Source organism: Trachinotus anak, unplaced genomic scaffold (genome assembly GCF_046630095.1).
Source record: "Trachinotus anak isolate AG129_WGS33_773 ecotype Australia unplaced genomic scaffold, CSIRO_AGI_Tana_v1 ptg000032l, whole genome shotgun sequence".
Classification (NCBI taxonomy): domain Eukaryota; kingdom Metazoa; phylum Chordata; class Actinopteri; order Carangiformes; family Carangidae; genus Trachinotus; species Trachinotus anak.
The window spans coordinates 10,594,174-10,616,044 of NW_027273883.1; the positions used below are offsets into that span (position 1 = coordinate 10,594,174).

The 21,871-nt window shown below is 40.9% G+C and overlaps 2 protein-coding genes across 2 annotated transcripts; one reads left to right on the forward strand and one right to left on the reverse strand.

The window, feature by feature from the left end:
• The first annotated feature begins 6 nt into the window (after positions 1-6).
• Positions 7-8,158, forward strand: abhd16a (abhydrolase domain containing 16A, phospholipase). Its single transcript, XM_071469371.1, has 20 exons — positions 7-140; positions 1,209-1,265; positions 1,344-1,410; positions 2,597-2,683; positions 3,001-3,086; positions 3,277-3,350; positions 3,542-3,649; positions 3,888-4,002; positions 4,116-4,217; positions 4,337-4,400; positions 4,540-4,589; positions 4,842-4,965; positions 5,092-5,196; positions 5,310-5,373; positions 5,528-5,584; positions 6,192-6,254; positions 6,363-6,439; positions 6,617-6,715; positions 6,838-6,884; positions 7,525-8,158. Exons 1-20 carry the CDS (start codon positions 39-41, stop codon positions 7,606-7,608), a joined length of 1,632 nt encoding a protein of 543 aa, XP_071325472.1. The 5' UTR covers positions 7-38; the 3' UTR covers positions 7,609-8,158.
• A 93-nt stretch (positions 8,159-8,251) lies between these two features.
• Positions 8,252-20,591, reverse strand: vars1 (valyl-tRNA synthetase 1). Its single transcript, XM_071469370.1, has 29 exons — positions 20,458-20,591; positions 19,578-19,933; positions 19,337-19,480; positions 19,003-19,210; positions 18,802-18,917; positions 18,612-18,687; positions 17,957-18,057; positions 17,737-17,864; positions 17,475-17,639; positions 17,304-17,385; positions 17,095-17,214; positions 14,558-14,666; positions 14,263-14,442; positions 13,975-14,099; positions 13,726-13,829; positions 13,461-13,619; positions 13,028-13,118; positions 12,776-12,881; positions 12,547-12,617; positions 12,197-12,322; positions 11,983-12,087; positions 11,386-11,533; positions 11,046-11,173; positions 10,619-10,774; positions 10,250-10,474; positions 9,963-10,074; positions 9,081-9,256; positions 8,543-8,692; positions 8,252-8,455 (listed from the first exon to the last, which is right to left on the reverse strand). The coding sequence occupies exons 2-29, from the start codon at positions 19,929-19,931 to the stop codon at positions 8,387-8,389; spliced, it is 3,834 nt and encodes a 1,277-aa protein (XP_071325471.1). The 5' UTR covers positions 19,932-19,933; positions 20,458-20,591; the 3' UTR covers positions 8,252-8,386.
• Positions 20,592-21,871: the final 1,280 nt, after the last annotated feature.

Below are 21,871 nucleotides of genomic sequence, written 5' to 3' on the forward strand. Positions count from 1 at the left end.
TGGTTAGTACAGGCTTCCGTAGTTGTCGTAGTGGAACAATGGCAGGCTGGATGTGGCTCCGCTGTGTTTTAGGGCCTCATCTGCAACGAATTCACCTTTCACCAGACCAGTCTCGACCCGAGGGCCGAGCGGGAAGAAGGGTAGGAATATCTTCAATGTTTTACATGTGTTTAATGTCACTGAGTGCGAAAACTGAGTGCTATTTAATGCCATGGCAACGAAGTGACTGCGGCTGCGGCCCGGAAGTGTCAGGTGTTTGTAACTGAAACCCTGCTGCTGTCAAACCCGCTGTGACAATCGGTAAATGAATGAAGCGATAGGCGTAGATCAATCCCCCTGTCTTTTCATGTGCAGCTCCTTTCTATTTCACCGTCACCGTAAAGGCCAGCCTAACTGTAGCTCGGTAAACGGTATGCTTCAATGACATTTACCCGGTTGTGCTAACGCTAGCTGGAGTACCGGTGAGAGGAAACTTTGCCAAGACGGGAAAAGGAAAGACAGACAACGAATAATAAGAAGAAACATGTGTTAACTCTAACAGAGGATGTGTAGTTGGAGTATCTATCCCCCTGACTTATCAAACGGCTACAGCCACTGCTAAAAGCTAAGCTAACTTTAGCAGCAGTGCTCACAACAGGATAGGAACATACTGCAGCGAAAAGTAAGGACATCACATAAAGTCATTGGTGCTCTCCTGCCCACCCTCCAGGACTTATATTCTTCAAGAACCAGGATAGCATTACTAATTCTCCCACCTTGAACGCAACTTTTTTTCAACTCCTCCGCTCCGGCAGGGTCAAGGGAACCCTGTATAATAAAAACTAACAGACACAGGATCAATTTCCATGCCATTACCGTCATAAATAGCTGACTAGTATCATCTGTTATGACAGAACTACTCGGTTCTTCAGATAGTTCTTACACCCAGCTTGACATCTGTAATACTGTATTGTACAAATACTCAGACATCACAGTTTCATCCCCATACTTGATGCACACTCACACACACTTGCACTTTACATATATTGTTTGCCTTTTATATAATCTGCATATTGTCTGTAAATCGTATGTACATTGTCTGTACAGTGTATTGCTTGAGAGTCACCAACTGCCAGCATCAAATCCCTTGTGTGTGCTAAAATACTTGGCCAATAAATCTGATTCTGATTATAACTCATGGTGGGAACAATTTCTCTCCGTGTTTCCAGGGATGGAGCTACCAACCCAGAAGTCTGGAGAAACACACTGACAGCATCCTTGGCTGGGTCAGTATCTCTGTATGATTGATAATTTGGATAGAAATAAGATGTTCTGTCAAGTAATGTGCATGTTTTCCCCTCTAGGCTTCAGCTCTGTGGTCTCTGTCCTACTACAGCTCTCCTCTTCTCCTCTGCTATCTGTACAGGAAAGGTAAGTTGCATGAATTATACTTGATGCCATGTCATTTCTATATTATTTACTGCTGTTATGACTAGAGTTGAAACAATCAAGCAAAACCAGCAAAAATTCACTGGTTCCAGCTCCTCCAGTTTGAGGATTTGCTGCTTTTCTCTATTTTATAGCTCTGTAAATTGAATATGCTTCGCTTTTGGACTGTTGGTCAGACAAAACATGGCATCAGTTAATCAAATCATTTAGAAAACAATTGTCAGATTTTTATAAATGAAATAATTTTTTAATTGAAGCCTTCGTTGAGACATTTAATCACAAGAGATGTTCCAAAAGAGGATGGACTTGGTTGACCAAAAAGAGACAATCTCAACAAGAGCTGGGTGATATTATCAATTATTGACATTCACACGTGACTGACTGCAAACACAGTAATATTGTGATGATATAATGTTATCTTTCTCCAAAATTCTATAGTCAAAGATTGAAGGCAAATTGTAATGAAAATGTTTTTGTTTGAGCTGTATAAAGAATTTGGTTTCATATTGTGCTCAACAATGGAACTCAGGAAATAGCTTTGAATATCAGTTCATTATATTGTGTGTGTGTGATTTTTTTCATATTGGAAAATATTCTGAATAATATCATGATAATAACGTCAATCTCATTTCCCAGTGTTATTCTTTTGGGAGATTAGCAAATCACAAATAACACACTGAAGCCATTTTTTTTCTCATTGTGTATAGTGCCTTTTTAGTTTTAAGACATGAGCTTTACATGCTTCAGTAGTAATCTTCCTTAGTAGGTCTGGCTGTGATATATGTCAAAATATGTACAATATGAAATGCAATAATAATGTGGATGACACTTCTCCCGCTATTATAGAAGACAAAAAACTACTGGGGGTTATTCTTGGGAGTTGCTGATGTCCAACAAGTGGAATAATTATAAAGTTAATCAAGTGTATTATTCAGGAAGACTGCACATCAATAAAAATTAATTGCTTGAAGTTGTGTGCAACTCCTTAGCGTATAATTGTGCCTCTGATATTGATCTGTGCACATGGTTATAGGATAGTTGCAACTGCAAATCTTTGTATTGGTGCTGGATAATGAGGCTCAAGCCTGGCAGAGAGATTGGGATTGGGGGGGTTGGGGGGGGGGTGTCATGTTGATGTCTGTGTCACTGTTGTTTTCTGTATTTTTAGGTTACATCTGCAGTAGTAAGTTGGTTCCAGTGAGTCAATATGTGGGAACCGTGCTGGTGTGTCTCTTAGGAGTGGCCTGTCTAAGAGGTGAGGTTACAGGTTTCAACTGACTGACAACGGGCTATAACTAAGTCGGTTAATTCATCTTTATATATCACCATATCAACATACGCTGCATATACCTGTATATGCCGATAAGATTTCAGTAACACAGTGACAGTTGCACAAGGTCTATTACCACAAAGCATATTAAACACACCCTTGAGGCTTCATAGCAAACTTTTTTTTTTTGGTGTGTGTGTGTGTATGTGTGTCTCGTGCATTCCATTTATCTCTCTCTCTCTCTCTCTCTCTGTCTTTGCTTTTCCTCCACCCCATGTTTCCTCTTTCCATTTTTCCCCCAGGGTGGGGAAGATGGAAGAACTCAGAGTATGTTCAGTTTATCTCCATTCTTGAAGAAACCAAGAATGATCACACACCAGCAAACAAGGTGAGATCACTGCAACATCAAGCATGTACTAAGTCTTAAGACTGCTTTTGCTATTTTATATTAGTACTGCCTTATTTTGAAGATTAACAAGATGAGTGAATAATTACAAATTTGCAAGTGTATGTACTAAAAAATATGAACTTAACTCAAGACCCAACTACTTTTTTTGTGTTTATGTCTTTTCTTAAAGAAAAAACTGAGGTGCTATGACTTTGACTTCTTGCACTGGCCTTCAGATTTCAGCTGGTCAGAAGTCAGCAATCCGTAAGTTTTTGCTCTTGCTTTCATTGCCATTTGAAATGGCTGTGTGTTCAATACAATTATAATCCAAACGGTCAGTTCATTATAGAAAAATGCATTCAATCTATTGTGAAGTACACTGAATAAATCCCCTGAATATCAAATGCTTGTGGCTCATCTGTTTCATTGTAAGCGTTTGACTCTGTGTGTGACAGAAAACTGTCCAAGGCTGGTGTTTCTCTGCTGAAGCCAGACCCCAGATTAAGAGGAGCAGCAGACAGTTACCTCAACTCTGTGCGCACTCTACCATGCCACATCATCAGGTACAGGCTGTTTATGCAGTGTGAAGCAAAAATGCAGGTTCTGAGTGACTCCAGAATGACACTGCAGATTTGTCATTAGTATCACAGTAAGCGGATAGAGACGGTGTATACTGTGGTATTAAGCTTTATATTATGTTCGCATCTCATTTCACTCTTATTGTCTCATTTCTTCTTGAAAATACAAAGTATTTGTTCAGTGGTGCTGCAGTGTCATCATGTCTGTTTTCTTCCTCTCTAGTTTTCTCATTGCTCACTCATTTGGGAGGAGGATGCTGTACCCTGGCTCTGTAGGTTTACTGCAGAAAGCCATGAGGCCTATGCTCCAGCAAGGACAGGCTAGGTTAATAGAAGAGGTAAAACACACACACACACACACACACACACACACACACACAGAGTAACTCTCTGACAGTCTATACACATTTCAATAAATACCGATCATCATTCTCTGTCAATTTCCTGTCAGTTTGACGGCCAAAGGAACAAGCTTGTTGCCTGTGATGGTAATGAGATTGACACTATGTTCGTGGATCGAAGGAGAGACGGAGGACAGAATGGCCAGACTCTGGTAAATGTCTGCAGTGATTTGTTGTTTTTGTGACTTGGGCTCGCTCCAGGGTCCAACAAAACTCCTGTCACATCAGTCACATTCCAGATTGTTGTTGAAATAAATGAATTCTGCCACAGGTCATCTGCTGTGAGGGGAACGCAGGCTTCTATGAGGTGGGCTGCATGAACACACCACTGGAGGGTGAGAAAATCTCTTCTTCACAAGGGTCAAGATGTTTCCTAATTCTATTTCAATTTTTGTGAAATAGCACAGAATCTTTATTAGTCTGAAATTGCTGTATTCAAATTAGAGTTAAAGCTTTTGTTGATGTGTTTTGTAGGTGGCTACTCTGTACTGGGCTGGAACCACCCTGGTTTTGGAGGCAGTACGGTAAGCAGTGCTGTGTATACCTGTGTCTCACTTAGTCTGAACAAACAGTGCAGTGGAAAACAACAGTATGCTGAAAGTCTGGTTTCAGTTGGGCAATATTGCACAAGAGGGCAAGTACACTCCCATGGTTGATGGTATCAATGAGGTGGACTAAAAGATTGTAAATCTGTTAACCATTTTTTAAAGTGCATGGTTTCATTGGTGGCCCAAGTGTCGCTGGTAATTTAATAATGATCTGGATCTTTCTGTCAGGGAGTACCTTTCCCCCAGAATGAGGCCAACGCCATGGATGTAGTGATCCAGTTTGCAATACATAAACTCGGCTTCCAGCTCAGCAGCATTATGATATATGCCTGGTCCATAGGAGGATTCACAGGTACACAAGAACAATGCATGATCAGCAACTTTTAATATTAGAAATGTGAATCATGTTATTTAGTTCTGATTCTGTTCATCCTCACTCTTCATTCTCTGTCCCTCTTTCTCCCGTTTCCTTTCTCAGCCAGTTGGGCAGTGATGTCATACCCAGAGATCCAAGCAGTAGTGTTGGACGCCTCCTTTGATGACCTCCTGCCTCTGGCCCTCAAGGTCATGCCCGACAGCTGGAGTGAGTCATAAAGATCATATTGTATTCATTGTTTGTTTGTTTTCGGGGTTCTTTGGTTTTTTTGTGGCAGGCAGTTTTATTTCAACAACTGAAATATCTTTGTTCTCCCTCAGGACCATTAGTACAGCACACAGTTAGGCAGTACATGAATCTCAACAATGCAGAGCAGCTTCTCAAGTGAGTGAAACGCATCTGGTTGTAGTGAAACCAAAAAGTCAAAGCATGCATCATTAAACATTATACAATATGTTGGTATGTAAAAGTGAAACTAGAATGTTTTTTTTCACAGTGACATGGCTGATGATTAATTCAATTCCTTCTCCTCCTCCAGATACCAGGGACCAGTCCTGCTGATCAGGAGAACCAGAGATGAGATCATCACCACAACGTAATTCCCCACAGTCCATCCTAAAATAATCTTTCAGTATAAACAGAAGCATAGTATGTTTTATTCCCTTTGGACCAACCTGTGTAATGTGTACAGAAATATTCATAGTCTCTTTGGATGAAATGTGAGGTTGTATGAGGGCATTACAAAGAGTCAGTAGGATTAGTTTGAAGTGTTACCAAAAGCTTGAAAAACTAAGTTATCAACTGACCCAAATAAAACTGTGATAAAATGATAAACCACAGGGGAAAAAAAACACATTACTGTTTAAAGAAACAATTAAAGCATTTTCTTTTATGTAAATTCTAAATGACAGATTGTTCAAAAAGTGACTGTCATTGTTTGGAATATTTTACATTTAAAAATTTCCATAGCATCTGTCCTAGGTTGAAGTACTCAGTACTCAGTACTCAGTTCACAGCAGGGTCTATGAACACTGTTTCCAGTAAGACATAAAATATAACACTGGATTTTTTTTTTTAATGAAATTTTTTACTTCTCTGTGCAACACAAATTAAATTCCATTCACTCCCATTGTGTTGAAGAGAAGGAAGAAATCTCATATGTACTCCAACACATTAACAGTAAGTTGTATACTGTGTTACAGGGGTCCAGAGGATGTCATGTCCAACAGAGGCAACGACCTCCTGCTCAAACTTCTGCAATTCAGGTGTCTCATCAATATCTAGTCTCAATGTTCTCACGTCTGCACATGCTCAGTTAATTTGGCTTTGTTGAGTGACACATGTTTAAGTGGTGGTGTCATTTTCCTGCCCAGGTATCCCAAAATAATGACAGATGAAGGGATCAGTGTCGTCAGACATTGGCTTGGGGCCTCCAGTCACATAGAAGAAGGTAAGTGTGTCAGTGCGTTCACACTTTTAAACTCTGCATAAACTTTGTCCAAATTATGTAAAATATAATTAAAACCTGATAAATGATGAGGGAAAAAAAGTACATTTTGAGCTTTTACACCTGTGTAATTGTTATGATGACAGTTGTGTGTAATGCCAGCTCACTCTTGCCCTGCAGCGCTTGTGTACAATGGCTATCAAGTGGACGATGACTGGTGCATCTCTGTGCTGCAGTCCTATCAGGCCGACAGAGATGTTTCGTTTCCATGGAGTGTTGGTAAGCCACGACTCCTTTCACATTTACTAGGCAAATGAAACTGCACATGGCACTGCCCTCATAGCTTCACCGGTCACCTCACAGTGCTTGTACTTGGTCTGACACACTCTTAATTTTACCAGGTGAGGACATGGCTCTGCAAGGAAGGCAGCATCTGGCTCTTTTCTTGGTAAGGAAATGATTTATTGTTAACCATGCACTCTTAGTCTCAGTGTGTACAGTTGTTTTTTTCCTGTCTTGTTTAAAGGGCAGACACCTATTGTCTTTATTTCATCTTTTCAAATCAGGTTTTCACATATTCTGGTTCTTCCCTTCACACATATGAAGTCTAATTTCCTTTTTCCCAGTAAACCCCCTGCCGCCCCTCCACCTTTTCTTTTGCTTGGGATTTTGGTTTAGCTTCCCCTTTATCTCTCACTCCAAAAAAAACACATCACAGCTACTCACAGACATCATTACCGCCGAGGAACACGTTTCTTGTCGCCATAGTAACCAGCTCACCTGTGCTCTCAGGTTGACTGGTGTAATATATTTCACCGCGCTCAGCTTATTGAAGTCATTTAACATCAAACAAGAGGAGTGCCATCAATTACAGCTAATGCTATGCTTTTCCTCCCTTGGTAATGCGTTCTGAATTAGGCTTTATTCACCTGCCGTGTAAACCCTTAAGAGATGGGAGAGATTTGTAAGGCACTGAGCCAGGCAGACCGAGCCTAATATAATCAAGTTCTGCACTTCTTGTTCACTGCCCTCCCACACCTCTCATTCTCCATTCCTCCTCCATCCCCGCTGTCTTTTCTCTCTCCAAGGCACGGAAGTACATGCGGAACTTTGAAAACACACACTGCACTCCTCTCCCCGCCTCCGAGTTCCACTCACCCTGGAGACTGTAGAGAAAGAGGACGGATGGATGAGAGGAAATGAGCAGCAGAGGATTTGGATGGCCTGTGGTCAGAGTGTGTTCCTGGCATGGTGTGGATGTATTTCTGTTTTTTTTCTTTTTTTTCCTCCCCAAGACTGATTTGTTATGTATAGTGCTGCTGTGGTGGCATCTGCTGTACCATCGCCCTGCCCGACAGCCAAAAACATGTAAAATTTGGTCTTTTAAGGTTAGCGTTTAGTCACTTTTCAGTGTTTGTACATTTTAAAAAAGGAAAAAAGGATGCATTTTAAGTAAATGCACAAGCCATCACTCACTCCTTCCATTGTCCCTGCTTTGGCTGTATTTGTAAGGAAGCACCTTTAAGTATAAAAACACACTGCTAAAATTTAATTAATATAAATGATATTGATGGTTTATCTTTAAAAATGCAGCCAAAGTGTTGAGGCTTTTCTGTTTTGTTTTTTTTTTCTTTTCTGCAGCCACTATCTGAATAAAGCTGTATTCTAAAATGACGCTCTTAAATGTTCTATTAAATATGCTGAATAAAATGTTTGACATAAGGGACTGAATTCATTTGTTCACTACTTGATACAAAGGTTAAACAATTGCAATAGACACCAAGATTAATGAATTACTTCACAACAATACACCGCTGAAGACAAATGTCATTAGAGCTTTATTGAACTCCCTTCATTCTACGATCAATTTGCTAAATGAATATGAAAATTAACACACTGACATGGGAAAAATTGAAATAAATCTTGATTTACATAAATCTGAGGGGAAAGTTACATCATTTTCCTGAAGTTGTCCACGGCTTCTTTCACTTTCTCAAGTTCAGTTTGGCTCTGCCGTAGCTGCGGAGAAAAGGAAGTCATTATTTACCAGGAATTCATATCGTCTTACACCCAGAGAAACCCTGTGAGTCAATTTATTTTTCCCACCTTCTCAGCATCCTGCTCCTGCACCTTCACTGGCACCTTCTCTTTGTAGTCATTCTTCGCCATTTTCTCTCTCAGTTTCTCCATCTGTTTCTCCAAGTCACCTTTCTTTGTCATCAGCTTGGCCACTTCCTTCTCCACATCAATGAGACCCTAGGGGAACAAAAGGTGAAGTGAAGTCAAGGACGACGGTTGAAAATTATGATCTCGTTATATCAGGTCAGTGACCGAGGAAACCTAACACACAAACTCAAGTGAAGCAGACCTAGACCTAGATTAATGGTATCCGTGGCTTATCTACCTGCCTTGATTACCAAGTAGGTGATGTGCATTCACCATATTACACCATTCAGGTAGTCATGTAACTTGTCAAAACAGAACAATTAAATTTAACTGATGTGGACCCCTAAAAAACAAGTCATACATAGCAAGGGTCGCCCCATCTCGTGTCTAAGGAAGCTAAAATAAAACCAAGTCTAATGTATTGGCACATCAGGGATGGGAGGGACCAAAGACAATTGAACAGATTACTGGCCCTCACCTTGAGCATAAGGTTGACAGTACATCTGTCAGAGGCGATAGCAACAGCACAGCCTTCTGGGACAGGCTGGTTGGCTGTCAGAGGGATGATAGCCTGAGAATATGACAAGGTCTGGATCTGCAGAGTGTACTTCTGCACCAGGGACACAGTTGCAGAGTCTATACACTGGAGGTAGCCTGGGAGAGACAGGTGCAAACTGAGGGTTAGGCATCAGAAAAGTACCATATTGTCAACATACTGTAAGGATTCAATACAATCTGATTGTTCTGTAAAGAATATTAATGTGAAGAGAACAGAAATAGATTATTCTCATTCTTTTGGCCATTAAATGCAGACGTATTCAGGCACATAGTAGAAGTAGCAGCATGAAAATGTAAAAACACTATTACAGGTAAAAGCATTCAAACCTTACTTATATAAACCTAACTTAGAAATAAACAATATCAGAAACATGTATGTCTGAAAAGTCCGTCTTAGGTAGTCAGTGTTACATATTTTATCACTAGATCATCAGTACTGATACATTATTTTGTAAACAGCACTTTATAAGGTCAACATACAGGATGTTTGGTATATCAAATCCTTATCATCAAGTGTAGAAAATGGAGAGGAGTAGAAGTATATGGTTGCATACAATTAAAATAATAACGTACAGTACCAGTACCTTAAACCTGTACTTATATGCAGCACTTGAGTAAATATAATTAGTTACATGACACCACTGATTATATTCATCAGGGCGAGGAGTGAGACCATCCTACAGTGTTTCAAAAATATTCAACAAAATAAGTGGTGAGTTAAATTTTCTAATGGACCATGGTAATAATGTACAAAAACACAAAATCAGTTTTACAGTAACTTTCATAATTTCTTTCATCTTACAGTCAGCTCGGGTCTTGGTCAGGTTGTAGTCGGCCCTGAGTGACCTGATCGTCTTGACCACTGTCATTGCAAACTCCATGTTGCGGTCGACTTCCTCACTGTGCCAGCAGAACTACAATAAATCACATAAAATTAAATTCTCACAAAAAACAGAAGGAGAAAACATCACCAGACTAATCGCATACAACTTCAGAGAATATTATTTAAAATAAATGATGTTTTGACTGGATACTATCGGTCATTTGTACATCAGTGACTTTTAACTTTTTCCCCTCTCCCTAGCTCACCTCCTCAGTGTTGGGGTAGGATGTGACGCAGATGCTGGAGGGGTCACTCTGAGGTCGTCTTCGTGATAACCTCTGGTATAGCTCCTCAGTGACGAAGGGCATCAGGGGAGACAGGAGGCGGAGACCGACCTCTAGACAAGTGTAAAGGGTCTGTCTGCACACCAGAGCCTGTTTCTGGCTGGCACTGTCTTCCTCTGCTTTACTGAACACTGGTTTCACACTTTCCTGGAGAACGAGAGGAGTGGGAGGAAAGGGATGAGAGAAAAATATTGGAATTTGTTATGCTCCATATAAAGACGCCGTAGTCGTCTCCAGAACATTTTACATGACCTCACATAATCCATTTAAAATGGTCTTACAGTTTCTTACCAGGTAGACATCACAGAGCTCATACAGCCAGAAGTTGTAGATGGCGGTGGTGATGCCGGGGAAGTCGTAGGCCTTAAAGCCAGCGTCACAGAGACCTACAGCAGCACTCAGTCTAGACAGAATCCACCTGTCTGTCACACTCTCCTCTCCACACAGCTGAGGATCAAAACCGTGACAGCGACAAAGAGGAAATGTTCAGATTTGGTTAACATGACTGTTCCCAGATGTCAATATGTACAAGACTGTAAATACAAAGCAGGGAAGCATATGAACAAACTATAACTCCTGACAAACAACGCTAACAAGGATTTTTTAAGGATTTACTTGATCAAAATATGGTATGTATGTCACTGGATAAATATAAATAAGTATGGAGCATGTCTTTGTTTTTGTTCTGTGTTTACTTCATCTTTTCTCCTGATCTCACCTGGGCTTTCTCTGATGGTACAAAGTTTTCTCCCAGAGTCTTCATGGCAAACTTCACAGCGTTCCACAGTTTGTTGCAGAAGTGACGGTATCCCAGGATGCGGTTGACATCCAGGTTGATATCCCTACCTGGGGGACACAAACAGGAATAAATGATTACTTCATTATATATTAAAATAGATAGATTTTCTAACAACCAACCTTGTATTGACAGGAGTCTAATGCTGTTTTTCCAGTGTTTTGATATATTTTATAATTTCAAGGTTGAGGTGCAGGTTGTTAGCCAATGAAGTCAGAACAAGGGAGAAAGTAAGAAAAACAAAAAAGACGAATGAGTTCACCTTGGCTAGTGTAGGCACACAGGGCAAACCGGAGAGCATCTGTGCCACACTCTGGGATGCCATTTGGGTAGTCTGACTTCTGGCCCTGCTTTGCCTTCTCCACCTCCAAAGGATCCAAGTTGCTGTCCGTCAACTGGGCATGAAGACCCTAGAGGGTAGGGAGAATAAAGATAAATGTCACCACTGGAAAATAAAACCATGTGTTCAACAATTTTCCTTTCTCTTCTTAGGAATGAGAAGCCGCTTTTAGCTGCTTCTTGAAGTCTTACTTGGACAGACAGGAAAGGACCTTTATAGTAAAACATTAAGGGTGAAATGCAGTTCACCACAAGTCCTTCGGTGCCCTCTAGAGGACAGTTTTACATAGCCTGGGCTGAGCTGTTTCCCCCCCAGCTGGTGAAGAGATTGATGGCCTCAATAAAAGCTTGTTGAAAGCAGAAAGAGGTGCTTAATAAAGCTTACATAAGAATATGGGCCCTGGGGGAGCAATGAGCATGTGGCGGCCATGTAAAAGACAGCCCAAAAGGGAGACAGGAGACTGTGTGTGTATGTGTGTTTCTGTATCTGAACATGCATCAAATTGTGATTAGGCTTTACCTCTAGAGAGATCCCTGTAATGACGTCCAGAGGATCAATGACGTTGCCCAGAGATTTGCTCATCTTCCTTCCGTGGGCATCCCTCACCACCGCATGCAGATAAACCTGGAGAAAAAAAAAAAAAGCATCATTACTGACTCATGTCTGGTTAATAACACTATTATCATATCCTGTTGCGCTCTACCGCAGTTTTGGCAGTTATGATTGGTCTTACCTCTTTGAAGGGCAGCTTGCCGGTCAGTTTGAGGCCCATCATCACCATACGAGCAACCCAGAAGAACAAGATGTCGTGGCCTGTCTCCAGCAGGGTGCCAGGGTAGAACACATTCAGGTCCTGTGTCTAACGGAAGACCGCACACATTTATGACGGTAATACAGAAGCCCATTGATGAACACTGTCTAAGAGTAATATTTTATATTAATACTTTGAGAGCCTCAGTGACACCTTTATTTTATGACTTGCAGTTTTATGGCAGTGTTTCTACTGCAGAAGATATCTATAATACCTACTGCAGATACACACCTTTTGTGTCAATAGATGGTTGGTTAACCTCAGTATTTTACCTCATTGGGCCATCCGAAGATAGAGAAGGGGAAAATGCCAGATGAGAACCAAGTGTCCAGAACATCCTCGTCTGAAACACAGGAACAAAAGTTATCTAATCTGCATGAATATGGAGTAGAATTAATTAAATTAGGTGAATCTTTGCACTGGCATAACATGAACCCATTAGATAACCTTTACAATAATTTTAGAAATGAGATTGCTAAATTAAAAACTGTTCAATCTTACCCTGTCTGAGGCTAATTTTGTCAGCAGACACATTGAAGCGTTTTGCTGCCTTCTCTCTGGCCTCCTCCTCCGATCTCCCACTCACCCAGTAATGACCGTCCATGTCCTGCACGGAAAAAATTAAAATAAAAAACAGAATGAGAGGAAATAAATGAAGGAAACAAACAAATAATAGAGCATAAGAACCAAATAGCTTTTATCTATCATCTGAAAACCTTCAGACCTTGACAATAGTGACAGGCATCAGCTTACCTCTCCTGGTTTCACAGAGGGATCGTTGACAGTGACGAAGTAAGCAGGGATACGGTGACCCCACCACAGCTGCCGAGAGATACACCAGTCCCTGAGAGGGAGAGATGGATGGATAAGCTCTGAATAAGGAGGTCATTACACACTAATAACCTGTTGTCTAGAGCTGAAACAATTAGTCAATTAACTTGATGAGTCTATGAACAGAAAATTAATCTGCAACAATTTTGATTATCAATAAATCATTAATGTAAATTGTAGTCAGGATTTGCACCTTTTTCTTTGTTTTATGTATAATATAGGCATATTCCCCATAATTCAACATTCAATTTAAAAAGCTCAGCTGTACTTCTGCCACTGAAAGGTCTTAACTGTTCACACTTACTATAAGCATATAACAGAGAATATGCATTTAAAATAAAAAAGCAATAATTACCTGATGTTGTCCATCCAGTTGAACCATGTCTTGAGGTGGTGATCAGGGATGATTTTGAGCCGTCCCTCTCTGACGGCGTCTGCAGCCTGCTTCCCCATGTCTGTACAGTTCACATACCACTGCGGCTTGAGCAGCGGCTCCACGATGTCCTTGGAACGACTGATGGGGTAGATACACAACGTGGCTTAAAAGATGATGCTGTAAAGGATAAAAATCCTACAGTCCTACAACACTAATATCTATGCACACATGAACTCAACCTTACCTGCAGACTGGAACAACCATAGGGTTGTCTTTGATCTCTTTAAACTGGCCTCTGTCCTTGAGAGCCTGTAGCACGGCCTTCCTGGCCTCAAAACGCTTCATATCCTGGGGGATGGAAGGAATAGTTAAAAATTTTAAATTAAGAAATAAAACTTTAACACCAGGCAAACTATGAAGAGAGCTGACTTTTACTGTCACAGTGGAAATGCGCACACACTGCAGGGGGAAGGACAATAATGAGACACTATACCAGGAAGGGAGGAGGCACGTTAATGAGCAGGCCATTCTCGTCCAAGATGTTGATGAAGGCCAGATTGTGTCTCTCTCCAACCTCGTAGTCATTATGGTCATGGGCTGGGGTAATTTTGACAGCACCTGAACAGAAAATGGTGCAGAGGGACACGAGAGGAAGAGAGGAGGAAAAAAAGACAACAGCCATAATGAGGAAAAGCTGCCTGGCCTAACAACTTGTTATGATTACTTATTCACAGCACACTGCAGACCAAACGACAGCTTGCGTTTTCCTGACATCGCCTACCTGTTCCAAAGCTCATGTCCACAAAGTCGTCAAAGACGATCGGCATCTTGCGGTCACAGAAGGGATGTAGCACCACTTTTCCCTTCAGGTGCTGATACCTGGGGTCAGCAGGGTGGACAGCAACAGCAGTGTCTCCGAGCATTGTCTCAATACGAGTCGTGGCCACAATCACCTCCTCATCTAAGGAAGAAGAGGAGACAAAAAAAGGGTAACAGAATTATTTAAGCAGCACAAGCTGTCTTTGATCAAAACATTTTCTCTCTCAATGATTTTCTGTCTCAATGAGCTCACACACCTGATCCATCGACCTTGTAGGCGAACGACACCAAGACGCCAAACTCCACTTTCTCTTTGTAACCAGGTACAGGCAACAGAGTCCTGCCGGTGAGCTCCTTCTTATCCACCTGGAAACCAACCAGAGGATTTCATCAAAAGACTACAACATAGACAGCATTAACAAAACTGTTTGAATCTGTCTGTTACAGCACAATGACAGGGTTAACAAAGTAGGGCTGCAGACTGTTCTATACATGTAGTATCATTTGTTGTGAATACCAAAATTATGCTTCATTTAGAACCTTCATTTTCTGAGTATTATCACATTTATTCAACAAAATCTGTTTTGCCTTGTTGGACTTCATGCAGTAAAAGGTCAAACAAGAAATTTGTGAAATAGATGATGATTTCTAGTTTGTTCAGTAAGCAAATAAAACTGACTTCTAAAATGCATCTGTGTGTAATTTCGTCTTAAAACAGCAGCAAAAAAATACCTAGATAAAATATAGTAAACAATCAACGAAATGAGCATTTAAAGCTGGAAATATCTGATTAAAGAAGCAGTAAATATGACTTGTGATGGAATTTTTGTATGCTTTTGTAGTAACAATGAGATAATCTTATACTTGTTGTAATTAGTCCATAGCCTTAGTTGTGTACTGTTAGGATGACCTGGTGAACCCTACTTTTATGGCCCCACTGGAATAAACTTTCTGGATATAGGGAAGATGGCAGGATGATATCTTGATCCCCACAGGGGATTACACTCAGTTGTAAATTCCTGAGATAGGTCACGGCCTGCTTTTATTGTACCCCAAATGTTTACTTCCACCATCTGTACAGGAATATCTGTGAAGCTTCAAACACAGGGCCAGAGGTATATCAGAAAGTACAAAAATGAGGTGAAGCCTTCAGTCAGCAGAGCACAACTCTGAACTGCTTACTGCCGTGTGGTTCTGTGTGTTGCTTCCTCTCTATAGAGAATAAACATTTTGGTGCATGCTACCCTTCCAGTCTTGTTTCTTGACTCTCTACAGGCAGAGAAATTTCCATAACAGACTAATGATCTAACAAAGACATTTTCTTTATTTGACAGTTTTCAAGGTTTCAGTGTTTGAAACCCAGCCTAGTAATCAGTGGGTTACATGTTCATATGCATACACTGACAAGCCAAAACATTCTGACCACCTCTGCCTAATATGCTGTTGGACAATGCCAAGGCTTAGACTCTAAAAGACCAATAGTTCCCTGTGGGATCTGGCACCAAGACATAAGCAGCACACCCCCCAACTCCATGTCACCAGTTTGTGGTTTGTCCCTTCTCGGACCACTGTCATTAGCTACTCACCACTGCTCACCAGGAGCACCCCTCAAGACTTGCCATTTCAAAAAAAGCTCAGACCCAGTTGTCTGAATGTAACGATTTGCCACTTGTCAAAGTGGCCCACTGCTTTACACTTTACACCATTTCTCCTACATCCTTCACAACTGTCCCATACCTTGACATGTGCCATTGTTACAACATAATCAACATTATTTGCTTCATCTGTGAGTGGTCACAATGTTTTGACTCATCTGTGTCAGTTAAAGGTTTCCTAAACACATAATCTTAGCTTTGGGGTCCCATCTCAACTAGAAATGCACTGATTGCAATTTTCTGGGCCAATTCCGATTTTCACGATTTTTCATAGTGTTTGACCTGCCAATACTGATTTTGGCCGATTCCGATTTAATTTTTTCTAACTACTTTACAGTACACACAAAGACAACGACAGTCCAGATGTCAGTTGTAAAACTGATCGCCGTTTTGGAAATTGGCATGTAAAATGCTGCGTGTGTGTGGTTTGACACGAGATCTAACAATTCTTTTAATGCAACATCTGAGAAATACCATGTACTTGGTATTACATATCTTGGGCTCAGATATTAGAAACCTAAGAAACCTAGACTTTCAACCACTGAAAACGGCTGGTCATCCAGAGCAATTAATTCCATTATTTTTCTGGTAATGGCTTTATTCTTTTCATTGCTGAAAAAAGCTATCAGAGGTTGCTGACTTGTGGATGGGTCAGTGCTAGTTTTAGCTTCCTGTTTACTGGTATCCTTTTGGCCATTGCTAGCTTCTGCAAACTTAGCATACTAAGCTGGGTGATGGTGTTGTCTTATCAGATTCGTCGTGCCAAAAGTTTTCGGTGTTGTCCCTCCACGCCCTACTTTGGCCTTGCAGGTATTGCAAACTGCAATGTTGTTGTCTTCTTCACAAACGCTGAAGAATTTCAAAGCAGCTGACATGTTGTAGAGCTCGTGGGTTAACCTACATGTGTGTGCATGTGTGCTACTGATGTTGCATGATGTTAGTTAACATGCGGCGCACAAGTGCATCTAACCGGCATAAAGTCAGAATATCTTAGATTGACTGGCCAGTTCCGGTCACCTGCTAATCAATCGGTGCATCCCTAATCTCAACCCATGCATGAGTGTAAAACCCTAAAATTAAATAAAAATGGCCGAGATCGTTAAGGTCAAACCAAAATGCTTAAGTAAATAGTAACTTGCCTCTATGTCAGAGATGGCAGAGTTTAGTGAGCAGGACCAGTTGACCAGCCTCTTGCTCCTGTAGATCACTCCCTCCTCATGCATGCGGATAAAGGCCTCTTGGACTGCATAGGAAAGTTTCTGAAGAAAGAAAACAGTACAGACATGAGAATGAGGAATATTTCCTTACATTTTTATTCAAATTAATTCAGGGATTTCATTAAACTCACAGGGTCCATGGTGAAGCAGGCTCTGTCCCAGTCTAGAGAGGAGCCAAGTTTCTTCAGTTGGTGGTAGATACGATCTCCCTTCCTAATAAGGCAAAATAGCAAAGTTTTTTATCGTGTTTTTAATGTAGCATTTCCCATACTTTTACATTTTTCACATTTTCCTCAACTCACTCATTCTTCCACTTCCAGACTTCCTGGATAAAGTTTTCTCTGCCCAGGTCATGTCGGCTCATACCCCTCTCCCTCATCAGCTTCTTTTCCACCACCACCTGGGTGGCAATGCCAGCGTGGTCACAGCCCGGGTTCCACAGGGTGGTCTCACCTCGCATCCTGTGCCTGGAGGAAAGTTCACCAATTCAAACACAGGCCACAACAAGCATGAACGCAGGACTATGAATTTTCAGGCTATTCTGAACAGTCTAACTGTGGTTACCATCTGGTCAGACAGTCCTGAATGGCGTTGGTGAGGGCGTGACCCAGGTGAAGTGATCCAGTCACATTAGGCGGAGGGATGCACATCATGAAGATGCCACGGGGGTTCTGCTCACTGATACTCTTCCTCTGCAGAACGTAGTGAGAGAGAGAGAGAAACATATTATTATCAATTAAAAATGTGATGCTGTGTTAATACAGTATGAGAAGGACTTTCTCACCCCATATTCAGGCTTGAAGAATCCCTGCTTCTCCCACCATGGATACCAGGCGGCCTCCACATACTGAGGACTGTAGGAGTCAGGAAGGGGACTAACGACATCTGACACCAACAGAGAAAAACAGAAAGGTTTGATCTATGGTTCTGAAGCTAATAATGGCAAAATATGATAAATCTATTCATATTATAGAGGGTGTGCTCTGTAGTCACTTTTTCACATAATATAATCCCCCTCACAAAAACAAAGGGTGGTGAAACAAAGCTGCTGTGACTGCTATGAATGGGTAGAGCTACAACACTTAAAAGGTAAAGGTCAACAAAAGTGACAATAATCATAAATTACTGAACAAACCCAGAAGCCTGAACTATTTATCACATAGAGAAAACTGTGTGGTTAGTTAACTTGACACAGCCCCCGAAAACAATGCTTCACTCCTCTTTAGCCTGTGGTAGTGTGTAAGAAATCTAACAAAAGATAGCTAACAGCTCCATTAACAGTGAGTGTTTTTTTTTTTAGCTCTGAACACACCAATAGCAGAGGCTTAATATTTGTTTTCCAGTCAGGATAGAATGACCATAGCAGCCTCCCTGCACAGTGATGTTAAATCCATACCCTCTATTAAATATACTCCCACCCTCCCATTGTGATTAATCACCTTTTTTCTCCCCAGCAGGAGTAGCGACGTTATATGTGATCACTCCCAACTCCTTCTTCTCTGGTTTGGCCTTTTTCTGAGAGAAGAAAAAAAAACAAAACAGGCCACATTTGCATTGATATCAAGCAACCAATTTGAAAATCTGTTTGGTTGACATCTGTGTTTGTTTGTGCAAGTTGAGTATCTATACCTCTGTCGGTGGCTGTGTCTTTTTCTTTGCCTCCATTTCCTTCTTCTGTTGAAACTTTTCAAGCTTTTCTCTCTTCTTAGCTTCCTTCTTTAGCTGAGCCTCTGTCTTTGGAGGACCTAAGGCACAAAACATCTCAGAAAATCAGAATCCTGTTTTCACAAAAAAGAAATATTCATGAACTGTAGCACAGATCTTCCTGACCATTGGCTGTGGCGTCAGCAGAGTTGGCAGCAGGACTGCCATTAGCAGCTTTAACTTCGGTAGCAGCATTTGTCTTTGGTGTAACTGGAACCATTTTCTCACACAGAGTGATCTTTCCCAGCACCTTTAGAAACTGTGGCTGATTAATGCAGGTAGTGAACCACCTAGTAACATTGGTCAGGACCTTCCTGTCTGATGGCTCCAGTGCCTAAAAAGAATTTAAAAAATAGGGTTGGCTCAATTGTGATTGGTTCAAACTAGGAAATCAACAGACAATCAACAACTGCATGGAAAAACCTGTAGGACAACAAAGTGTTTTGCACGACATACTTACATATTTGAAAGGTAGAAGAACAGCTGTAGCTACAGCCATATCAGCCAGGGTGATGCCCTCTCCCACCAGGAAGGTTCTTGGTTCCAGCGCTTGATTGAGGACCTTTAGAACACGCAAAATCTCTGCACGAGAGCTCTGCTGAAGCTGAGAACCACAACAAATGAAAAAGTCATCTCATAAAGGAAAAAAAAAAAACATACACAAACAAATGTCTGAATAAGCATTTGGATATTCCTTTCACCTTCTTATCCACACCCATTACCCCCATCAGTGGAAAGACCACAGCACAGGACACAGGGGTGAGTTCATTATCCGCAAAGCTCAGCCACTGCCACACCTGGCTCTGTTGTTTCGCATCCACACCAACCCTCTTTCCCTGAAATGCCAGGTACCAGGCAACAGCATTGGCCCCACTCAGGACAGAGTCACCTTCCCCAGTGCCAAGCACCAGGGTTGGTCTGGACCGAGCATTCAGAGACACAGGGGGGTCCTCAGTGATGATCCGTGGGCGAGAGGACGGACAAAACTCTGCAGCTATGAGAGCCAAAAGGCTCCTGAAGTCATCTGGGTGAGGGGACACATAGAGAGTGGCCATCTCTGGTGGAGAAACAGATATGTTGTACATTGTGAACTGGTTCTGACTTATGCACATTTTACTTTCACTTTTTTTTTTTTTTTTATCGGTGTGACAAAACAAGTTTGCCTGGTTTGCTATTAAAAACAAGGCCGTGTTTGCCGGTAGGTAAACACTGCAAACTTTATGGCACTCAAGGGTTGCCAGATTTATAAAGAAACTGATTAGAACAAAACAATTTTAAATGTATTTCACTGGCCTACATCACCGTTTCACAGTGTCGGACGACAGCTACGATGGCTAGCTGGTTATGTGTCTCACTTTTTGTAAAGCTGGTCTGTGCCACCTGTCAAAGGCTGACGAAAACCCATGCCCAACAGGCTAGTTAGCAAAAGCTAATGAGACAAACTACAACCCGAGTTTTGCAACTAACCGGTTTACGCGTCTTTACACAGACGGTCATAGTTTGAAACTGGTTCTAAATGTATTATTTAGTAGTCTAGTCTACGGGTTATTATTGAAAACGTGTGTACGATGTTCTCCAAACCTTTGAATGAACCAGAAAGAGACGTCAGCTTAAGTTAGCATGTACAGCAGAGCCACATGAGTTCTCTCGGCTCCTCTGCGTCTGATGCAATGAAGCTAGAAACGTGTTCCGGGTTTCATCCGCTGCTTCCGCCACCAACCGGAAGTCCATTCAATGTTTTTTTTTTTTTTTTTTGAGGTATAATAAAACAACATCAACAACGACGTGATGGAGGAAGTAAACATGCCCTTTATTTTGTGTCGTAATCAAAAGATAAGCGAATGTTTCAAATTGTAATTAAGGTAGAAATATTCATTATGCAGAATTACACAATTCAGAGTGTCATAATATTAATCATATCGTTGCATTATTATCTTTGCATTAACATATAGGGCAGTTTATGAAATCTCTGGGTCGCTGAGGTGGACCCAGTTTGAACTAATTTTTATCTCATCGACAGCAATATGTACTATATCATAAACAGTATGTGTAGAGCTGTAATCTGTGAAGTAAGTTGTAACTATAGCTGTCAGATAAATGTAATGTTGAAAGTAAAAGTAAAAAAAAGTAGGCCTACAACATTTCACCCTGAAAATTACTGAAGAAGAAGAAGTTGAAGAAGAAAATTACCACTAAACTTTACTGAAGTACAGTACTGGACTAAATTTGGTTGGTTACTATGCACTTGTACTCACATCACTGACAAGTAGGAGTGTCAATGTCCGTAAAAGTCCTGCATTGAACAATTTACTGAAGTAAAAGTACAGGAATATCATCAAGAAAATATACTTAGATTATTAAATTAAAAATTTACTCTTTAACAGTGGTACATTATTATATAGCCTATGTTACATTATTATTATGATTATAATTACATATAAGCAACAACACTGTACCTTTGCAAGTTTTAACTACTTCTTATGGTTAGTGTAATCTAAAAGCAATAACAATGCCTCATAATTCATACAACAACTCGCATGTTTTGCATGTAAAGCTGACAAAGAAATGTAGTAAGCAATGTAAAGTCCCTCTAAAAGGAAGACAAGAAAATTAAATTAAATGAAAATACTAAAAAAAAGGACCTCAAAATGGTCTAATTTGCTAAATTCCAATAGACAAAATTATTTTAACCTTCTGTGATGATAAAAAAAAAAAAAGTAAACTGTTACACATTCAGGTTGTATCCTGAATGTGTAAACAGATCATCTGCGGGGAAGGAAGGAGGATATGAGAGGACTTAGGCAGAAGTAATACTGCACTCCCAGTCAAAGTCTGATGATGTTAAGGCAGCATGGAGTCGAACCTGCTCTCTGTGGGTTTGGGGTGAAGTTATAGCCTCCCACTTGGTACATCTCTGCCTGTCGGACCATCAGCAGGTGGCGGGGGCTCATCCTGCTTTCTGGATAATTTAAAGGTAAAAAGCAAGATTTCACAA